Source organism: Strix uralensis, chromosome 14 (assembly GCF_047716275.1).
Source record: "Strix uralensis isolate ZFMK-TIS-50842 chromosome 14, bStrUra1, whole genome shotgun sequence".
NCBI classification, from domain to species: Eukaryota; Metazoa; Chordata; class Aves; order Strigiformes; family Strigidae; genus Strix; species Strix uralensis.
This window is the reverse complement of record NC_133985.1, coordinates 7,010,446-7,029,531: the sequence shown is the minus strand read 5'-3', so window position 1 is coordinate 7,029,531 and position 19,086 is coordinate 7,010,446. Positions and strand designations below refer to the sequence as shown.

Here is a 19,086-nt window from a genome sequence, read left to right as displayed (position 1 = left end):
GATTTGTTGCTGTTAAACAAACTTCCATTCAGATAGAATTATTCTTACACACAGCAAACGCATATCCTCGGTTTTGCTATATTCAGAGAGTTTCTGAAGGTACTTTTGCTGAGTCTTTCTGTCTTTCAGGGGGAAAAAAAAAGTAGAATACACAGCATTTAACTGAATAAAACCAAAACACAACACACGAAAAACCCCCACAGAAAGAAATCTGAATGCAGTTAATTTTCCAGTTGTCCAGATGATAGACAATCACTCCACTCAAACAAAAGCCCTGGTGAACAGAAGTGCTGGAACCTGGCCCCAGACAAGATTTTCCGCAAACGTGACCAGGCCTCGAGTGCAGGCAGTTGTCAGTTGTGTGCAGGACTGCCAATCCCCACCACTGCCACCTCCAGCAGGGACAAACCTACAAGCTGTCAGGGCTTGGTGCCTGCTCAGGCAGGAGCTGCTGGAGACCAGCATGCTAAGGGCAGGCATAATCGTGAATCCCCGAGCACGTGTGACTGCAGCACTGTAACAAGGCAGACAAGATATCAGTGCTTTTCATCAAACAGAAAATGCTAAGGGCAGGAATACGAATGCATAGTCTGTAAATGACTATTTACTTACTAAAATGGAAGGAATTTGCAAAGTTGTCATCAGAGTGATCAGCAAATTACAGGAACAACTGGAGAGTGTTTCAATCAGATAAATTATGTAAGCTCTGGATTAAATTCACTTGCCTTTCATGACTTTCAAACACTGGTTGAGGAGTAACAATACATTGTACCTTTCATTTTGAGAGATCAAAGAGCTTAAATAGTGTTTACATGTCACTAAGAGCAGAGAAGGGGGTAAACTAGGGAGAGCAAGAGACAGGAAACGTGTGCACTGCTGTAAGGACCGGACCAAAATCCCTGATGTGCAGTCTGTGTTCTGAGTGGGAACATTCCATCCATTGCCGTTCTATGCTTCTAAGGCTAAAACAACACAGAGAAGAGAGCAGGAAATTTCAGGTGATCACAAGTAGTAGGAACTCTGTTCCAAAGTAGACAGGTAACCAAAGACAGGTGAATATGTATGAAGACAGAGACCGGAAAAGACACATAACGAATTAGAAGGAAAAATGCAGTTACTAAGAAGAGGTTTTATCAAATGCCTTCAAAAATTATGAGTGAAAAAACAGCAACTACATTACTATCTGGTAACAGGGGATAACACAAGAGATAAGACACAAACCCTAAATATGTAAGCTCTGGATCCATATGTACCAGAGAGTCTGACTTTGATTTGGGCTGGGTTAACAAGAAGCAGTGTCCAAAAAGGAGAGAATTGTGCTGGCAGATGGTTCATTGTCCTCCTCCCATTATTTCCTGTGCTTTTGATTTTTACAGCACAATCTGGAACTGAAGTAACTAAAGTCAGTTAGATACAATATATGCCCCAATGCAAGAAGAAGCAGGAAGACAGGTTTACTTCATAGTATTTCAAATAGTAATCTTATTTCTAAGATTGTTACTTCTAAGAATTAGAAGATAAAAAAAGCTTTCATGATGTGATGCTCGTAGATATGCATACGCTTTGATCATTATCAGAAATGGTTTGCATCGGTATGGCAGGTGGAACTTTCATTGCTTTTGAAATACACAATATACTGACAAATGCAAACATATCACAGGGAAAAAAAAAAGCTATATAACTGAATACAAGGGCAGCGCTCTGCAAAAGCTATTTCATACAGTGCAATCAAGGATCCTGCCAACTCTTGAAGTGACAATAAGCTACCACAGAGACAACACAATCTGCTCATAGATTCATTTCCCTTTCTCCTAAAGCCTAGTGCAGCTTTAGAAAACAAAACTGCTGTGTAGTGAACTTAATCAAATGCTACTGTGCAGAAGATTTTTGCTGTTTTTTCCCCCTATTCCTACTAAGAATGGGAGCCTCCAGTGACCTAAGGCTGGCAAGTACCATTGGATCCTTAGGTGGTTATAGTGGACAGACGCAGCCAAAAAAGAAAATGATCATCAGAATTTTACTGTTGCCACTGAAAATGACAGTATTTTCTAAACAGAAGAGGGAGAGAATTAGTCATAGCCTGTTCCTTCAATTTCTCTTTCAAGAAAACCCTTTTTTAGTCTCAGATTCCATAGCTGTGGGTAGAGAGTTGAGAAAGGGGGGAGTTTATTATTATTTTGGTGCATTGCATAAAATGGAAGGCAGAAAGACACGGGAAATAGTATCTATGGCAATCTGATGCTTAAACATATTTGATAGTATATTCAACAGCTTTGCCTGTCTCAGAGCCCTGGGCAAAAACATGCCCCTTTCCCTGCTGTTCCTTCATTTCATGCTATAATGCTTCCAATTCTCCTTTTAAAAAGAATTATGTCCATTACCTACCTGTTGTTCAGAATCTCCTTCCTATGGCCACTCATAACCTTTGCAGATGTTGCTCCATCATTATCAGTAAAAGTTGAGTCATTTGGTTCAGGGAGGAAACAGCATCTGGGAAAAGTGCCTTGATGATGAATTAAAAGAAGGCGGCAAGTTCCTCTTGCTAAATACTATCTAAAAGGATGGTGGGGAGCTGGAATAAAAACTGGAGGAAACAATATGCAGAACGAAGTTTTCTAGATTTGGTTGGGGTTTTTTTAAATTATGCTGCATAGTTTTGTCTTCATGGTTTCATTTAATTAATCATATACAGTTCTATCTGGCTCATCTGCATCTCTGAATGTGTCCTCTCGACATTACCTTCTTGATGTTCCTCCACCATTTCAGACTGATGAAACTTCAAACATCTCAGCTTTTCTTCTGCATTCCTGCTAACCACTCCTCTCTCTCCTATCCTCATACAAAAAGTACTTCCCTTTCTTCTCTTAATCTACTGAACAATCACATTTTTTCCTCTTGCCAGGTCCTTCCTGACAGTCCCCTTTATGATAGTTTGGAGAATCCAAATGAATGTGGAAAACACACAGATTTCTTCAGGACAACCTCAGAATTTTATGACTTCAGAACTGGTCCTTTCCCTGATGTCAAAGTATTAAGCTCACCTAAACTTAACTACTCACTGGTGTGATCCTGACACTGGCTGAGTACCTCTACTCCCACAGAGCTCACACTTTCTGTGCACCCTCATCACTTCTCAAAGGTCAAAGACCAGGCCAGGATAAAATCCCTCACATTGCTTCCTTAACCAACCACTATTGACATGTACCATATGTATTAAACAAACCACATGAAAATATCAGGATCCTGAAAGAAGAACCCTCTGAGAAAAGAGATGCACATTTACAGAAGGATTTAAAATAAAAATTCTCTTCTCATACACTGAGCAAACGATGTAAAAACTAGACAGGGAGGATCCCAGAGCCAGCAAGGACACTGACAAGTTACTAAGCATTTAAATCCCAGTGGGATTGTGCAGGCTTATCCCTGGATAACATAAAGCACTGCTCAACAGTCTGACTTTGAATGATGAAGATTCATACCTCATGGACTTTTCTGCACAGAGACGTGCTGCGTTAAATCCTGGGATGAAACACATTCCTCAAAATGAAAACATGGAAAATTCCCACTAAATGCCAAGTCTGAAGCAGCCATGATTCAAAGGGACAACTCGAGCAGAACAGGTGCCAGAGATGTCTGTTCTCTGGATTGATTTACAAACCAAGATTCTTCTAAACTATTAGACATTCCCCCTGCCTCATGTGAGCAGACAGTGAGTTGAGTTCAATGTATCTCATCGCCATCTGGAAACTCTACAAGCAAGGATATCTTCTCTATTGAGCTTTTGAATAGCATTAGTCTTCATCCAGCTGAAATCTTTGTTCTGAAGCTGTACAATCCCTGCTCTCCTCCTTCATAAGTCAGGTTTATGCCTTTTCCATGTGGTTTTGATATACTTGTAGAACTGGAGACCAAGGGAAAAACAGCCTAATGCCTCAAGGAAAGGACCCCCAAGATAAGAACTCACACAAAATATTATTCTCAGCATCACCAGGTACTGTGTTCTGCATTGTTGCTCTTCTTAGCTATGACCTTTCATAAATGATATCAGATGGTGTTTGCCTTATCCAATAGCCTGTACCATTGTTCAAGGCATGCATGCACATACATAACATTAATTTTTCTAGCCTATTAATAAAAGCAGAAGAAAATAACAATGGTAAATTGGGTACAGATTTATACTGATCTGTTTGTGCAGTCTACTTTCTAAATTATATTTATGCATTTTCATTTCCAGTTTCTTTAAATATGATTATTACTGACTAATTATCTTGTTACTATGATGGACACAATCCAAAAACCTAGATAAAACTATGTCATAATTTCAGTTCTTGTTATAAATTTTGTGGCTTGAGTCACAAGTGATTGAAGACTTTAACAAGCTTGCTGAAGAAAACCTGACTGCAAATGAAGTTATCTTTATTTTATTTTCCCCATAAAGAGAAGGTTTAGCACAGCATATTGCTCAGAGATACACAAAGCACAACGGCTTGTTTTGGGCTGCTGCCATTCAGTTTCATGCTGCATCCCCATCTAGTGTCATTAATCTTTTACCACCAGGAACACAATTAATCATGGGTTTTGGTACCTTTTTTTTTCAGAAGAAAAAGACAAAAATCATAATATTTTTATAGAAAACACTGCAAGGTACTCCATCAATAACAGCCATTTTTTTTTCTCAGTACACACTAATAGATTTTCTTACTGAAACCTGCTTGTCTTTACAGTATACAAAAATGCAGTAATCCAAGATACATATGAGCAACAGAAAAAACACATGAAGAAGCAGTCTGCTTAGTTGTGCTGTGAAAGGCAATAAATGTCTTTTTACTGATAGCTGGACCATAAATAAAGAATGGATAGGGTTGAGAAAAAGGTGTTTATGGTACTTCGAAGGTTATTTTCAGATGGAAACATTTTTCCATCTAGCTCACAACACAAAATCTTTGCCTAAACTATGATGCAAGTTTTGATTCAAAACTTATAAAACCAAAAATCTTACCAACTTTGATGGCAGTTTTACTTGAATTAGTGCATGTTACTTGTGGATATAAAAACCCCCCCAAACTATGAAAGTATGTGAATTGATGCCATCCCCTCACCCCCAGCTTCACTCACATCCTAGGTCAGAAATGCCCATTGCCAGCTGTATAAAAATCTCACTCATACTGTTCTCAGCCTTTTAGGTCTGAGAACTTACTTGAGCTCAGCTCTCACTGAGGTCAATAAGAGCTGTGCCTGAATACAAATAATGATTCATCCACCTTCCACCCCTTCAAAAACATGACATTTGCCACATGGATTCATATACATCTTCATTGTTTTCCTTAAACACTTTATAACCTAGCAATTCTTTAAAATTAAATGTCACAAGCTTTTCTCTATTTTCTTTGTTTTTAGGAGACACACAGAAGACAGCTATAGACTGCCTCATTTTTTTTGTTTTTTTTTTTTTTTAATCCATAAGGTAATTGGCTTTCTGGAGAACTAACTGAATTTTCCAAATTTAATTTTAAAAGATGCTCCATAATATCCATTACAGCAAACACTGTCCTGCAGATTTGATTAGTAGGCTCTCTGGACCTGCTTATTTCTGAATTGAAAGTGCAGTACAGCCTGGATAAATGAATTACCTGAGCAGCGGAACTTCTTGCTCTTGATCTGGCTGATTCGTTTGTTGGCAAGGCGACGCGGATTGCTGCATCGAGCGCCGCTGGTTTCTATCGGATTATCCTGCAGGTAATCAGCCAGCCACTTCAAATGGCAGTCGCACACAAATGGATTCTGAGCTAAATGTCTGCGAGAAGGATGGGATGTTTAATCAGAAGTGACCTGTGACACTGTACTCCATCACTGTTTTTCACAAACGCAAACCTGAAGAGTAGAGTAATTGAATAAGCTTCCAAAAACCCAGGCCTGGCGGAAACCACACAGAGCTGAACATGAATGGGAGAATTCTGTGAGCTATCACATTTCGTAGCTCATTAAGCCTGCTGCAAGTCCTTTCACAGAGGAAACAAAAATTAAGATAGCAAAGCCTGCTTTAAAGGACACAGACCTCCTGTCTACAAAGTCCAATGTTTTCTCCTGAGAGCTTGATATGCTGCCTTTTGAGAGAAATGCACCTTGTTAGATGTATCTGACCCGAACAGCATTTTGTATCCTGGTTTAAAAGAAATTTCATTGGCAAGCTCAGTTTCCTAGGGATCAAAGTGTGAATTAGCAAAGTGCCGTGGATCTGTGGGGAAAGCCAGAAGCGATCCAGAGGTCTCTACTCAAGAGTGAAATTGATATTTGCATATATTCATCAGGCATAATAGTATTCCCCTTATATGTATTTTTTCCTGAAGCAAAAATTTTTACTTTTGAGACTGAACTGTTTATCCAAGGTAGAACTCGACTCTATCCTTCACCAAAATTTGCACAACATATTTCCCACGCGATTGGAAATAGGTATTATAGCATTGATTTTAACTGGATATTTGGACTTTGTTAATAGAAATTTGCTGGAATATCTTAGAGAGAAACAGCATTTCTCTTCTGCTGTTATGATTCATTCTGCTTGACAAGGTTGAGCACTGTACCAGGAGAGTTTGTCAGGTCTTTCTCAGGGCCTGATTCTGATCTCAGTTAAGCTAACCTGCACCAGTCCCTCTAGCTTCCAAGGGAGCAGGACATGGCTCTCCAATAACTGCAAAGAGTTTTAAAAAAGACAGATGTTTAAATAAACTTCTTTTCTGTTTGCAGTTATATTTATGAACTGTCACTTAACAGAATAAGTATAAAATACAGCAGGGCAAGGGCATTCAAGGAGTGGGAAGTGAAAGAATACAGAGCAGAAAGTGCCTGAAGAAAGCTGGAGATTAGTGTTGTAGTAGAGCCATTCCTGGTGTGAAAGGTCCAGAGAACAAACAAGCATATAGAGACAGGATATGGGACTGGTTTTGTAGCTCTAGAAAAAAGGCAGAAGGCAGTCATGTGGAGTACTAAAAATGGAGAATGAATCAAAACATTTTATGAAAAAGTGTCTCGGTGTGAAGCAACATGTTCATTCTAAGTAACGGCCACCAGGAGTGCCAGTAAAACCCCATGGAAACCAAGAAGAATTTTTTATACCTTAAGGGTGTTGTTGCCTGTTGTTTAACTTGACAAATCTTACATACCTCTGTAAATGAACCTTCTCTGTCGCCCTTGTTTGCACTACATATCTATGTACATAGCATGCTGCAGCAGAAGAAAGCACGGTAAAGGTGGGGGGCAGGACTGGAGGGGGTTGTACATGATCATTTTAATGCCTTAATAATTTGCAGCAATACATACTGGACAGGTATCTGTTGGAAATTATAGTATGCTTGTAGCAGGTACCATGCTGCTAGAAACAGTCCTTATTAGTCGATTTTTTTATGAAATAAAACACTTCTAAAACTAATTTGGCCAAAGCATTTCTAGTACTGTAATATATATGTGCATGTGTATATATATATTTCCAGTACTAGAATATTTGTGTATATATATGTAATGGGCATATATATTCCAGTATGTGTATATATACATATATTTTAATATGGGAAATGTATATACTTACATACTACATAAATACACAGAGCTTTATATCTATATATGCATACACAAATATATATAGACACACGTATTCAATAATGGGTGAGGGGATTCTTTCTTGTTTTTCGTTTGTATCAGGCTGCCAACTCCAATTCTGAAGGAGTACTATTTACTCCTCACAGCTTTAGGACAAAACCTTCTGTAAAATATTGAGTCAGTTCTATACTTTTGCTTCCACTTTTGCTTCTGATCCCTCTTCTCCTAATGCCTTCAATTCCAAGAGTCTCAGAAAATGCTTAGTGGGTTTTCTTAATGGGTCAATTAATACAATGTATCATTTCCCTTAGGTGGAATGTCAGCTGAAACAGGGTTTCAGAAGTCATGAACTGTACAGCAGCACTCTGACCCAGTTAGGAGAGATGACAACTCACCAGCTCATTAAAAACTGTTAGGCAATGGTTTTAATAGAAACTGCTGCTCATATATTGTACAAAGTCAAATTTATGTATTATCTTCCCAACAAACAGTACGAATTAATTACTCTGGGAGCTTAATACACTTACAACACCTACGTCACTGTGGGCAGGCTGTATCAATATTTGGCTGTGCTGAATTTATGCAATACTTCTTTTTCTTGCTCCTTTTATTTCTGCCAAAAAAGGAGGGGCTACTACCTTGGGGTCTCTTCCAAATTGTCTTAATGTCAGCTGCAAAGCCTTTGCAAAGACAGGCAACATCTTTGGGGGAAAAAGAGAGAGCTGTCATTTATGATACGGCTGCATACTCACAGAGTCTGGATCGATCGGAGAGGTGCAAAGAGCCCCTTGCTGATGGTCTGCAGTTTGTTGTCATAAAGAGATAGCAGTTTGAGATTATGCAGACCTTGGAACGTGTTTACCCTAAGGCAGTTGATCTTATTGGCATTGAGAAGCCTGAAAACAGAGGAAAGGTTTATAATTCATTAATCTTGTAATAATCAGATAAAGATAGACTGAACTTTGGGGTTAAAACTAAAAAATATTAACCCGGTCACCAGAGCCAACCCACATTTAAAGATCTTCATTTGCTTGTTATATTAAAAAGGTGAAAACCGTTAATACTTTCATTGCTGGGGAACATACAGACATATAACAGTGCTAGTTATCTTAAAATACTTAAAGACTTTTCTGGGTATGCCCAGCCCCCCTCCCATTTGGTCAAAATTCTACACAAATGTTTAAAGAAGTCTTCAGCTTAATATACATAGATATGGCAAATACTCCCCACCTTGCTACTCTATGCACACACTCATACACAAAGTCCACAGTGAGAAGAACCCTTTTTTCCCATTTTCTCTACCAGCAGCTGTCTTAAGTCTAACTGAAATTCTGGAAGTTTGACATCTTTGGATAAACACTGCAGGGTTAATTTGATCATGGAAGGAAAGAAAACACGATTCTCCTCAGAGACAAGAAGAGAGAAGTGTAGAGTCTGGACTAAAAATTACTGAAATACAAGTTCACTTTATACCTAAGGATAGTCAGGCAGTGGACCAGGTTGCTCAGAGGAGTTGTGCAGTCTCTATTTTTGGTGGTTTTCAAGATGATACCAAATAAAGCCATGAGCAACATGCTCTGACCTAACACTTGCTTTGAGCAAGGGTTCTCCAGTCTCATTGGCTAGTAGTCACCTGAGGTCTCTTCCAACCTCCATTGTCCTACAATTCTATGAACCTACTCCATTCCAGTTACACCAGATTTCAGTTGTGGAAAAGCAGCACAAAGACAAGTTACATCCTTTTTTTATATATATATGTATATATGCATATATATTTTGCACATCTACACAGCAGCCAGTTGGCAGAACTAATCAGTTCTGCCTGAAAATCTTGGACAGTACTTGTGCAAGTTTTCTTAGATTATGGAGCCAGAGTTCTGTCACGTATAACAAGTATATACAGTCCCAACAACAAGCTGGATTTCCCTCTGAGACAATCAAACATGAGAACACTTAAATTGTCATTGTCATCTGCATATGTGGTATTTTACACTTGGAAAATAGCCTGAGAAAAATGGTACACTGCAAACAATACATGCTGTTAACTCAGTTCTTGTGGTCACAAAATTCGCTACTTTGTCAATGAGTTTGAAGGGCTTAATATTGCAACATTGTGCCTCTCTATGAAGCTCCACACTAATACTAAAATGCATGCTTGTTAGCTGCACATGATGCTTTTCTTTTGCTCTAAAAAACAACTTCAGAAGGTGCTTTCTCTGCATAGCAGCCTGCCTTTGCATTGCTGAAACCTTTGGAACACTCATTACAGCTCTCTGCTCCTACTGTCATTTTGGCAGAGCCTCATTACTGCAGTAAATGACTACAGTAATTGTGATACATAAAAGATGGACACATACTTGAGTAGAGCCCTTTTTGCAAGGAGAACAGGAATGCAGTGCTCTGGAGTGAGAGGGTGTCAGAGTAAAACTCACCTTTCTAGCCAACAGAAAAGTCAATATCAATTTACCTGAATTTTCTTCTTTATATGTTGTGGAAAATGAAGTTTGACACTAGATAAGAGAAAGTCCCATAGAAGGCTACGATGGATAAATGAGGTTATATTTTTCCATGAACTAATAGCTAAAATAATTTTATGAAATCATAAGCAGCATCAGTATGACCCCTCTGGTATCTGTATTTCTGTGACTGATAATTACGTGACACCTAATCCACACCACCAGAAGTAACAGGGTAATTTTCATATTAGGCTACAGGAACATTCTGTTGTTGGGCGTTGGAATGGGCTGCCCAGGAAGGTGGTGAAGTCCCCATCCCTGGAGGTGTTCAAGAGTAGGGTCGACATAGAGCTGAGGGATCTGGTGTAGTTGGGAACTGTCAATGTTAGGTTAATGGTTGGACTAGATGATCTTCAAGGTCTTTTCCAACCTAGACAATTCTGTGATTCTGTGACTTCTGAGATTTTGCCCCAGCAGCAAACATCAATGTCATCTCTTACTACTTGCTTCTTATAACCATTTGTATGTCCAAGCCAAAACAATCTTCATTTTCTTGGTTCTTGTGCATTATGCATTTCTCTTTCAAGATTGTACATTCTCTTTTCCATAAAGAACAGGTTAACAAGTTATTAGAAGGCAGAATCAGCTATTGAGTGTTGAACAATATCCCCAGACATGCACTTAGGCATTATAAATCCTTTGGTTTCTACCCCCTGTCCTTGTACACTGGTCCCACATTGTTTTTATGTAATGCACATCAGCTTAGATTGGTTGTTCCATGACAGAGGCTTGGTACCTAAGTTATACAGGAAGAAAACTGAAAGCAAGTATGTGCTTCGATTTATTTTTTTCTAATATTATAGTAATATTTTATGTTGCAACCAGTACTTGTAACAAAGTATAATGCAAAAATGAAAGTAATCCCAGTAATAAGAGAATTTACAACTGAAGTACAGTTGTATTTGTATATGTGGACAACCAGCGTGTCTTTTTGTGATGCTTAAGAAGTGCACACACAGCAGAGCTGCATTGTGCAGATGCTATTCACTCCTGTGTGAAGAGTGGGCTTGAAGTCTAACCATCATTGATCCCACTTAATAAACTCTCCAAGCAAAGCTGACCTAGAACTGCAGTGAACACACGGGATTCAAATTCATTCTCTGGTTAGTTTCAACAAAACACGAATAAAGCCCATGCTGGAAGTAAGAATTTACAATGTGACAAGTTTTCCTGGCATGAATTTTCAATGACTAGATTCATGGTGATATAATCTGTGACATTTCTGTAAGAGCCAAATACCAAAATGAGAGAAAATGATCCTATATATAGTCACAAACACAGAAGCACACTCTCTCCCTTAAGCATCAGAGAAAGTAAATTGGAACAGGAAAGTGCTTGTGCAGACTGTTTAGAAGTGGGAATTCAGGTACTACACAGCTTTTCGGAGGTGACACTACCCATTCTGCATATCGCCTGTGCAATATATGTGCAGTACCTAAATCTAGAGGACAGATAGTGTGCTCAACAGTAATACAGATGTGGCCATGTTCACTGAATACATACATTAATATCCTATTTCTGATCAGAATCAGTGGGGGGAGGGGGGGGGGAGTGAAAAACTGTGAGAAAGCAGAATAAATCATCCCTAAAAATTTTTTCCTCCTACTTACTGTGAGTTAGAGGATGACTTTTGGCCAGAAGCATTAAGGGTTATAATCCTTTCAAAACTCTCAGTTATTTTAAAATATCCCCTCTACGGATATTCCACTATATAAATTCCAATTCTTTGCTTAATCTTTCTTCACTATCACAGCCCCCTGATGGCATCTAATTATTAATTAGGGATACGAGGCTGGCCTCACATGGAGTTAAAAGTGGTTATAAGAACTTTTTCTTTAACTAACACAAAGGCAGATGAGAAAAACATATTCTAGGAAGCAGAAACACTGATCTTCCTTAAACACTGAACCATGCTGTAAAACATACTAAGGATTCCTTTTATGGGAATCACACCAAAAGAAGGGTCAATATTAAGAGTCGAGTCTTATTCTAACAAGAATTACATGGTATTTATTTTGCACCAATTTATGGTGAAAGTAAATTCCACTAATTTTCCCATTTTGTTATCAGCTTGATTGGATGAGATTTACACACGGCCTCCAGATGTGGTGCGGCATTCAAAAGGAGGTTAAAAATTCAAGTGGAAATGAAACCGCCTGCTACCCAGGGGGATGATGGATTATTAACTCAAATCTCCATTTTCATCCCCCTGGATATGTTAAAAACATGAAGAAATCTCTTGCAAGCCTAGGACCACCACAGAATACAGGAGAATGGTTAAAGACCTTGTGGTTTACACGCCATTGACAGCAATGAGCAAAGCAGAGCAGTATTACGATTCCATGAACCCATTTCCTGAAAAAGTGAATTTGTCCACGCACATTGAAATAATAATGTGTCTCAGCTAAGCCCTTTGAACGACTGTGTACTGAATTGGCACTGTAATTGTATCAGATGCTCATAAGCACCATCTGCATAATTAAGACGGTCCCATAATTGAATTATATGCCCAAGCACAGTTTCAAGTGATTAACATTTAAATAACATTTTGAACTCCAAACCCCAAATTATTGAAAAATGTGCTTTTTAAGAGCAAATGGGGATGTTTATATGGCTTTTACTCTTAGCAATGTTTGTATTTTCAGCTCAGTGAAGTCAAGTAATCAAACTATCAGCAAATAACTACATAACTCAGAGAATGAAACAGCAGCCTAGCAACCTTAACACATGCTGGAGACTGCAGGTTGGTTTCTGTTGCTACAGGAGGACCAGAAATCATCCTAGGTACATTAATGAGCCAAAAGGAAAGCATCAGGGAGAAAAGCTGCACAGAGCCACTGGAAAACTTCTCTTTCACTAGCTTTGTGTTTTGACAGCAATGACAACACGATGAGAATGAAAATGTTCGGTATCCCATGAACTGGCTGGCACATCCCACATGCCAGACTCCACTGGGGTAAATGAGAACTCACCAGAAAAAGGCAGATGTAAGATGCATAGGAGACTTGTATGGAAGAGGAGAATGGGGTAACAGTTTTGCATGGGTAACAGCAGATTACAAATTGAATATACAGGACTTTTATAGAATATCACTAGTCAAAGGCTTCACCTACATTCAAAGCACTATAGGGCAGGAAAGCATTCCTTAGGATATACAATACCTGTTACAAAAAGTAAAAAAAAAAAAAAATTGCCTTTTTTTCAGCATTTTCTCTTGAAATTTATAGGGAAACAAGTGTCATCTTTGATTTAACACAACTTATCACAGGAGAACAGCTGAAGTGCCAATATGGATGTCAAGTATTCTGTCATCCCAGCAGTCAATGACAAGCATCGCCTAACAACAGAATTGTGTGTGCCTCTGCTTGTTTATTGGCAAAATAATTATATTAGGTTCCAGGAACATTTTAAAATGGCCTGGAGTAGAGGGGAGCAATCCGATTGCCTCTCACTGAGTCAAGATATTTAGACATCTACTAAAATCCGCATTTTCTAATGTGATGACTGACCACTGAACGGTCCTGTCAGTGCTTCAATTGATAATGACCAGTATGAAATCATCACCATGCTTGCTTGAACCAGCTTCAAGTGTTTCTCCATGTTCAGGAAACTGGATGATGGTGATGACAAATTTATTCAAAGTAAATTAAAATGGAAGAGTCACGAGCTGATGATGAGTCAAGAAGGAAGCACAGAGCACAGTCAAACAGGCCTGTTTTGGAGAGATTTTAAAGGCCTCCTTTCATTTCAGATCCACAAGACGCCAACCCCAGTTGAACACCATTCATAAAACAATCCTGTGGTACTTGTGTTACTACCTGGAGAATTATAAGCACGTGTTGTGGTAGCATCTGGGCTTCTGTTACTCAAAATTCAATATTGTCTAACTTATGCCTGCAGATAAGGTCACATCTGATTTTAGATAACCACTTAATAATTGAGATGTACAACAGAATAAACGCATTTTCTCAACTTCCTGCACTATCAGGAAGTTAAATTTCTTGTGTAATAATAACTAGGAGAGTTTCTGTCAGGTGAGTCCAGCCTGAAGCACTGGCGTCAGACGAGCTAATGAATTACACACTGACGTACAAACTAGCAGTTGTTTTGGGAAGCTGCATGCAGACAGGCTACAGAAGTGACACAGAAAAGGCAGATGCTGTTGCAGTCTTTCATTAGTGCTTGACTATAATTGTATTTCTGTGTCTGGCAGATGCTGCACCCTCACTTTAACAGCAGTTATTTAGTTTAGCAATATTATCACAATAGCAGCCTAAATGCAGAAATCTGAGGGAAAAAAGCTTGAGGCAAACAGCTTGAAAACAATTCTAAAGCTATTAAACAGGTCTGTGCACAGAGTATTCTGTCCTGGACTGGAAGGATGAGGGTTGCATAGTATCTCTGCTGTAGTTTGCTAAAAATTCAGAATCACAGAACCCAGAAATTACATAGGTTGCAAAGGACCTTCAGAGGTCATCTGGTCTGAACCCCACTCAAAAGCATAATGCAGATATTTGCTTTATCTGAGAAATAATTATTTCATCAGATCACAGGATAATTTAGAATGGCAGGAAGCTCGAGAGGCTTCTTGTCCTCTTATAGATCAGACCAGGTTGCTTCAGGGTTTTATTCAGTCTAGTCTTTAAAATCTTCAAGGACAGCAAATGCACAGCCTTCTGGGAAGCCTGCTCCACTGCTTGACTTGTCATTGTGAAAATGCTTCTCCTTACATCTAGTCAGAAGGTCTCTTTTGTTAATGTCTGTTGTTTCCTCTCCATGAGAAAAATTAAGAACTCCATGGAACAAGAAGATTTTATACATCACTTAAAGCTCAGAAGATTGCTATGGGGATGAGGAGAGACTACTGTGCTATAAGGGACTTGGAAATGAAAAACTGTAATTTCTTTATTCTGCCATTTATATACTGTTTGCATCACTGTTTAACAATGCTTATGTATATAGCAGTTTAATGTATACAATACAAAATATTGGGACTGATGTACACTCTTTAGAGTAATTTTGTATTTATTTTTTTTTAAATATTTTGTACGGGTTAGTGCTTCACCAGATTTTCTTTGAGCTTCCAGCAAGCCCCAAAAGTATACAATAAATAATTGGTAGATCCTATTTTAAGCCCTTAAGTACTGGGATTCAATTTACAATTACAAATCAACACAAGCACTTCAAACTTGGCAAATCTGCCATGGAGATATTTTCCAAGCAACCTCACCAGAAGAGCTATGGGAGTACCAAGTATTTCACTATTCATCCAAAGAGAAACAGCATAAAAATCAGGTTAAAAAGTAGAATCACTCAAAGCAAAATCTGACTGGTTGAATTTTGGGAAGACTGATAATAGCAGTTTCTGAAAGTACACACATGACTTGTCACTTCATACAAGTCTATTTTAAATAAAGGTCAGCTGAAGTTGTAAATACTAGATCTAGTTCCAATTTTAACCCAGGTTAGATGACTGGATCTGGAAGTCTTATTTTTCACCACTTTTGAAGTTACTGTATCTGTCAATATGCCAAACTTCAGGCACCGGTACGATTATTGGTCTTTTCCAACTACAATGTTGAGTTCTCCCTAATGATCAGACATTAGGCAAAGGAGGAGAAGGCTGTAAGCTTTTAGCTTTGTTTTATGAGAAGGAATACAACAAACTTCTGATTTCAATATATATGTACCCCAGGAGTATATCTACTTCTAGCAACATCAAAACAGAGTCCACTATAGGGATTCTTTCTTGCCCAGCAAGCCATGGGGATCTCAACCATAGGATTTATGATCAACATGCCTGAGCACTTGTATGATTAGTAACTATGCAAAGTAAATTTCCTCAAGGAAAAGGATTTATTGAAAACTGATACTTGCCAGACATTTTAAAAATGAGATTTTATCCCCCTATATTATTTTGCTATACAGTCTCTTTAAACAGTAGAGTTTTTATGATACTTTCTTGTTCCAGGAAATAGAGCACTGTGAAGCACGCAGTGTACAACTGTAATAAAAAGGCTCCCAGAATGTTTAATATGGTTGCAGAGAGGAAAGTGTATTACATAGATGTGAAAAATACTGGTTAAACAAACTTGGTGCCCATTATCCACAGCTCACTGTCTTGAGCCACTTGACCCACTGTTTCACTGCAGACTGGCTCTGCACATTTGCTCATTTGTGAGGAAGCAGAGCAACAGTCAGGTGTACGTGTCACAGAGCTGCTGAAAAAGAAAGAGCTGCACAGGGTGATGTTGTGCCCCCTGTGCAGTGACTGGCAGACAGTTTGGCAAACTCAAGGGCTCCTGAAAGAACTTGTCCACATTCCAGGAAAACTGAAAGACAGGTGAGAAGGACATTTAAATATATTCCAGTTTCTAGAAAGACCAAGGTTAGTCCAAGGCCTCCTGGAAAGGAGTTCAAACTGGCCACAGCTAATGGACACTTGAAAACTTCCACCTTAAACTGAAACCTTTTCCATTCATTTGATATTCAAATGCAAGTTACACAAACAACAGTAATTAATCAAACATTATCTCACAGCTTGGACAGATTGCTGCCCAAGTGAAATAAAAGTTTCAATTTGCTGTAAAAAAAAAAAAAAAATTAAAAAATCAGACTCCAGCTATCCCTTTCTGGAAAACAGTATAGCGCTCTCAAATCCAAATTGACCTCACATTCTCAGAGGACACTTGATCCAGCCTGCTGAAAAGAAGAATGCATGAGGATAGGGTACAGTAGCTACAGTAGCTTTCTAGCATCCTCACTCTTGGCAACTTTAAACAGGATAAGGAAAACGACACGTTCCAAGAAAAGCTTCTGTTCCACAGAACAAATGTGTTGTTGGACTTCTGTAATAATGTCTGCTGTTGTGTTGGTTACAATTGCGTATTTAGGAAGATGTAAGATTTGTGAAATCAGCAATTTAACATAAATCTAATTGTGATTATTTATGTGGGGAATGCTAACTACTTAAGGTAGCTGATTATAATGAAGACTTCAGAAGCAACATTGTAAATTAAACCAATAGGGTTTAAAAAAACCCAACAAAATCAACATACAGACACCCCCACTCCACCCCCACCCCCCACCAAAAAACCCCTTATTATCCTACTATGCTTGGTTATTTTCTTGCCAAAGAGAATATAATATTGGCTTATCTACCTCTGTCTTATATGACAGAAATACAGAATTCTAATGCTAGACAGGTGGTCTAAAATTTCTTCTGAATTCTTCGTTTCCCATACACCAAAGTCAGATGGGTCAGTTTAAGATGCTGTCATAACTGAGCTGAGCATTACTTTACCCAGCTACAGTGTTTCTGACATCAGTGGTACTGTTTGCAGATGTAAGGCACTTACACAAAACAATTCTGCCAAAATAAAAGTGGAATAATCTTGACCTATATTGTGACAGTATATTTAAAGAGAAGGCTAATGAAATTTCTGAGAAACTCTGATGAGTCTTATCTAAACCAGTAAATAACAGTATTAGCTGCTCTGCAATTTCACAGTAATTATTTTTTCCTTCTAAGTACAATTACATGATTTTATACAGGACTCGCAACCACTCCTTTTTTCTGACTGTGTCCTGCCTTACCATAATGCCACTATATTTTCAAAAATGCTCCAGCTCAAGCTTAGGAAATTATACCGGCTACCAGGATACCTTAATCAGAGTGTTCTTATCAGTGTGTCTCCAGACTAATAAGAAGAAATCCAATCTAGAGCCCACTGAACACTAAATTAGATCTAATCATAAGGCACTCTTCCAACTGTTCAACAGCAGGTCTAAAACCAACGAATGCCATTTATTTTTTTGGTATCCATTAAAATTCAACAAGCAATCCCATAATAGCTGCTTCAAAGCCACGATCAAAAAAGTGTGCAGGCATTTGTTTGCATTTAAAGCATGATCATTCAATGCTCTCCTTGCCAAAAGCTACTTTACATTCAAACTCTTTCAAGATCCTGCAAGGCTCCAGAGCCACAATGCTCTGGGAATCCCATAACAGGGCAACCTACATACATCTTCTCAGCCTGAGAATGTTGAAATGGTTGAAGCACAACATCTTTTAATGGTTCTCTGGCATATAGATTTTGCCCCCTTAACAAAAAGACATCACTTGAGCTAATTCAGACTAGAAAATTACTGCATCTGGGTTTAAACATGTAATTCATTGAAAGCCTGCACTACATGCACACAGGGACTATATTATAAAGGCACTGAAATCTGCTTAATGCTTTATGCAGAAGTTCTAGACCCACATTTTTAAAGGACACTGTGAGCCATGTGTTGAGTAATTTAAAAAATTTTTTTTCTACTGGGAAAGATCCTACCTGTAAAGTGTCCTGGGTTAGACAGAGCAACTCTGTATTACTTCGAACTTGTAACCATAAGATATTTGGGGGGAACAACACTGTGATAAAGCTCAGACTTTTAAAATATAGTTTCTTTCTCAGAGGTCAAAGTGACAGGTTAAGTTTTAGCTTTCTTTTTGCTTGCAGTGTCTTCATTGTACCGAACACAACCTGAGTCCGACAATGACTAACATGCCAGTTATATCAACACGCACTGAGTCCCACCTTCTAAGCACTTTCATGCTTGTTGTTCTCACAACTGGCAAACTACCTCCCCCGTAAATACAGAGTCTTCTCTTACTGCACAGACTGGCCACAAAGGCACTGAAGTGCTAACAAACTTGTGAGGTACGGGACAGGAAAGAGGAAAGGAGCTGCCAGAGAAAGTATGTGCAAAAGGTGAAGACAAAATAATTGTCTGTGTGCAGGAGGAGATGAGCAGCTTCCCACTGCTGCAGCTCAAGGATTGTCATAACCAAACCATATGTGCTCTTGCTTGTCTTTCTCTAGAATAGGGTCATTCATGTTTGCAATTAAGATCTTACAGATAAGTTACACATCTGAGTAGTCCTTCACTTAACATATAGAGCAATTCCAACTATTTTATATTTTAGTTCTTT

At 38.6% G+C, this 19,086-nt stretch overlaps 1 protein-coding gene across 2 annotated transcripts in view; it reads right to left on the bottom strand.

The window, feature by feature from the left end:
- The window catches only part of SLIT3 (slit guidance ligand 3), a 528,649-nt gene that overhangs the window by 134,237 nt on the left and 375,326 nt on the right, over positions 1-19,086 (bottom strand). For both annotated transcript variants that reach the window (XM_074883610.1, XM_074883609.1), the window contains exons 13-14: positions 8,346-8,489; positions 5,631-5,794 (exon numbers count right to left, since the gene is read on the bottom strand). In XM_074883610.1, coding sequence (XP_074739711.1) covers positions 5,631-5,794; positions 8,346-8,489 — 308 coding nt within the window. The remainder of the gene's footprint in view (positions 1-5,630; positions 5,795-8,345; positions 8,490-19,086) is intronic.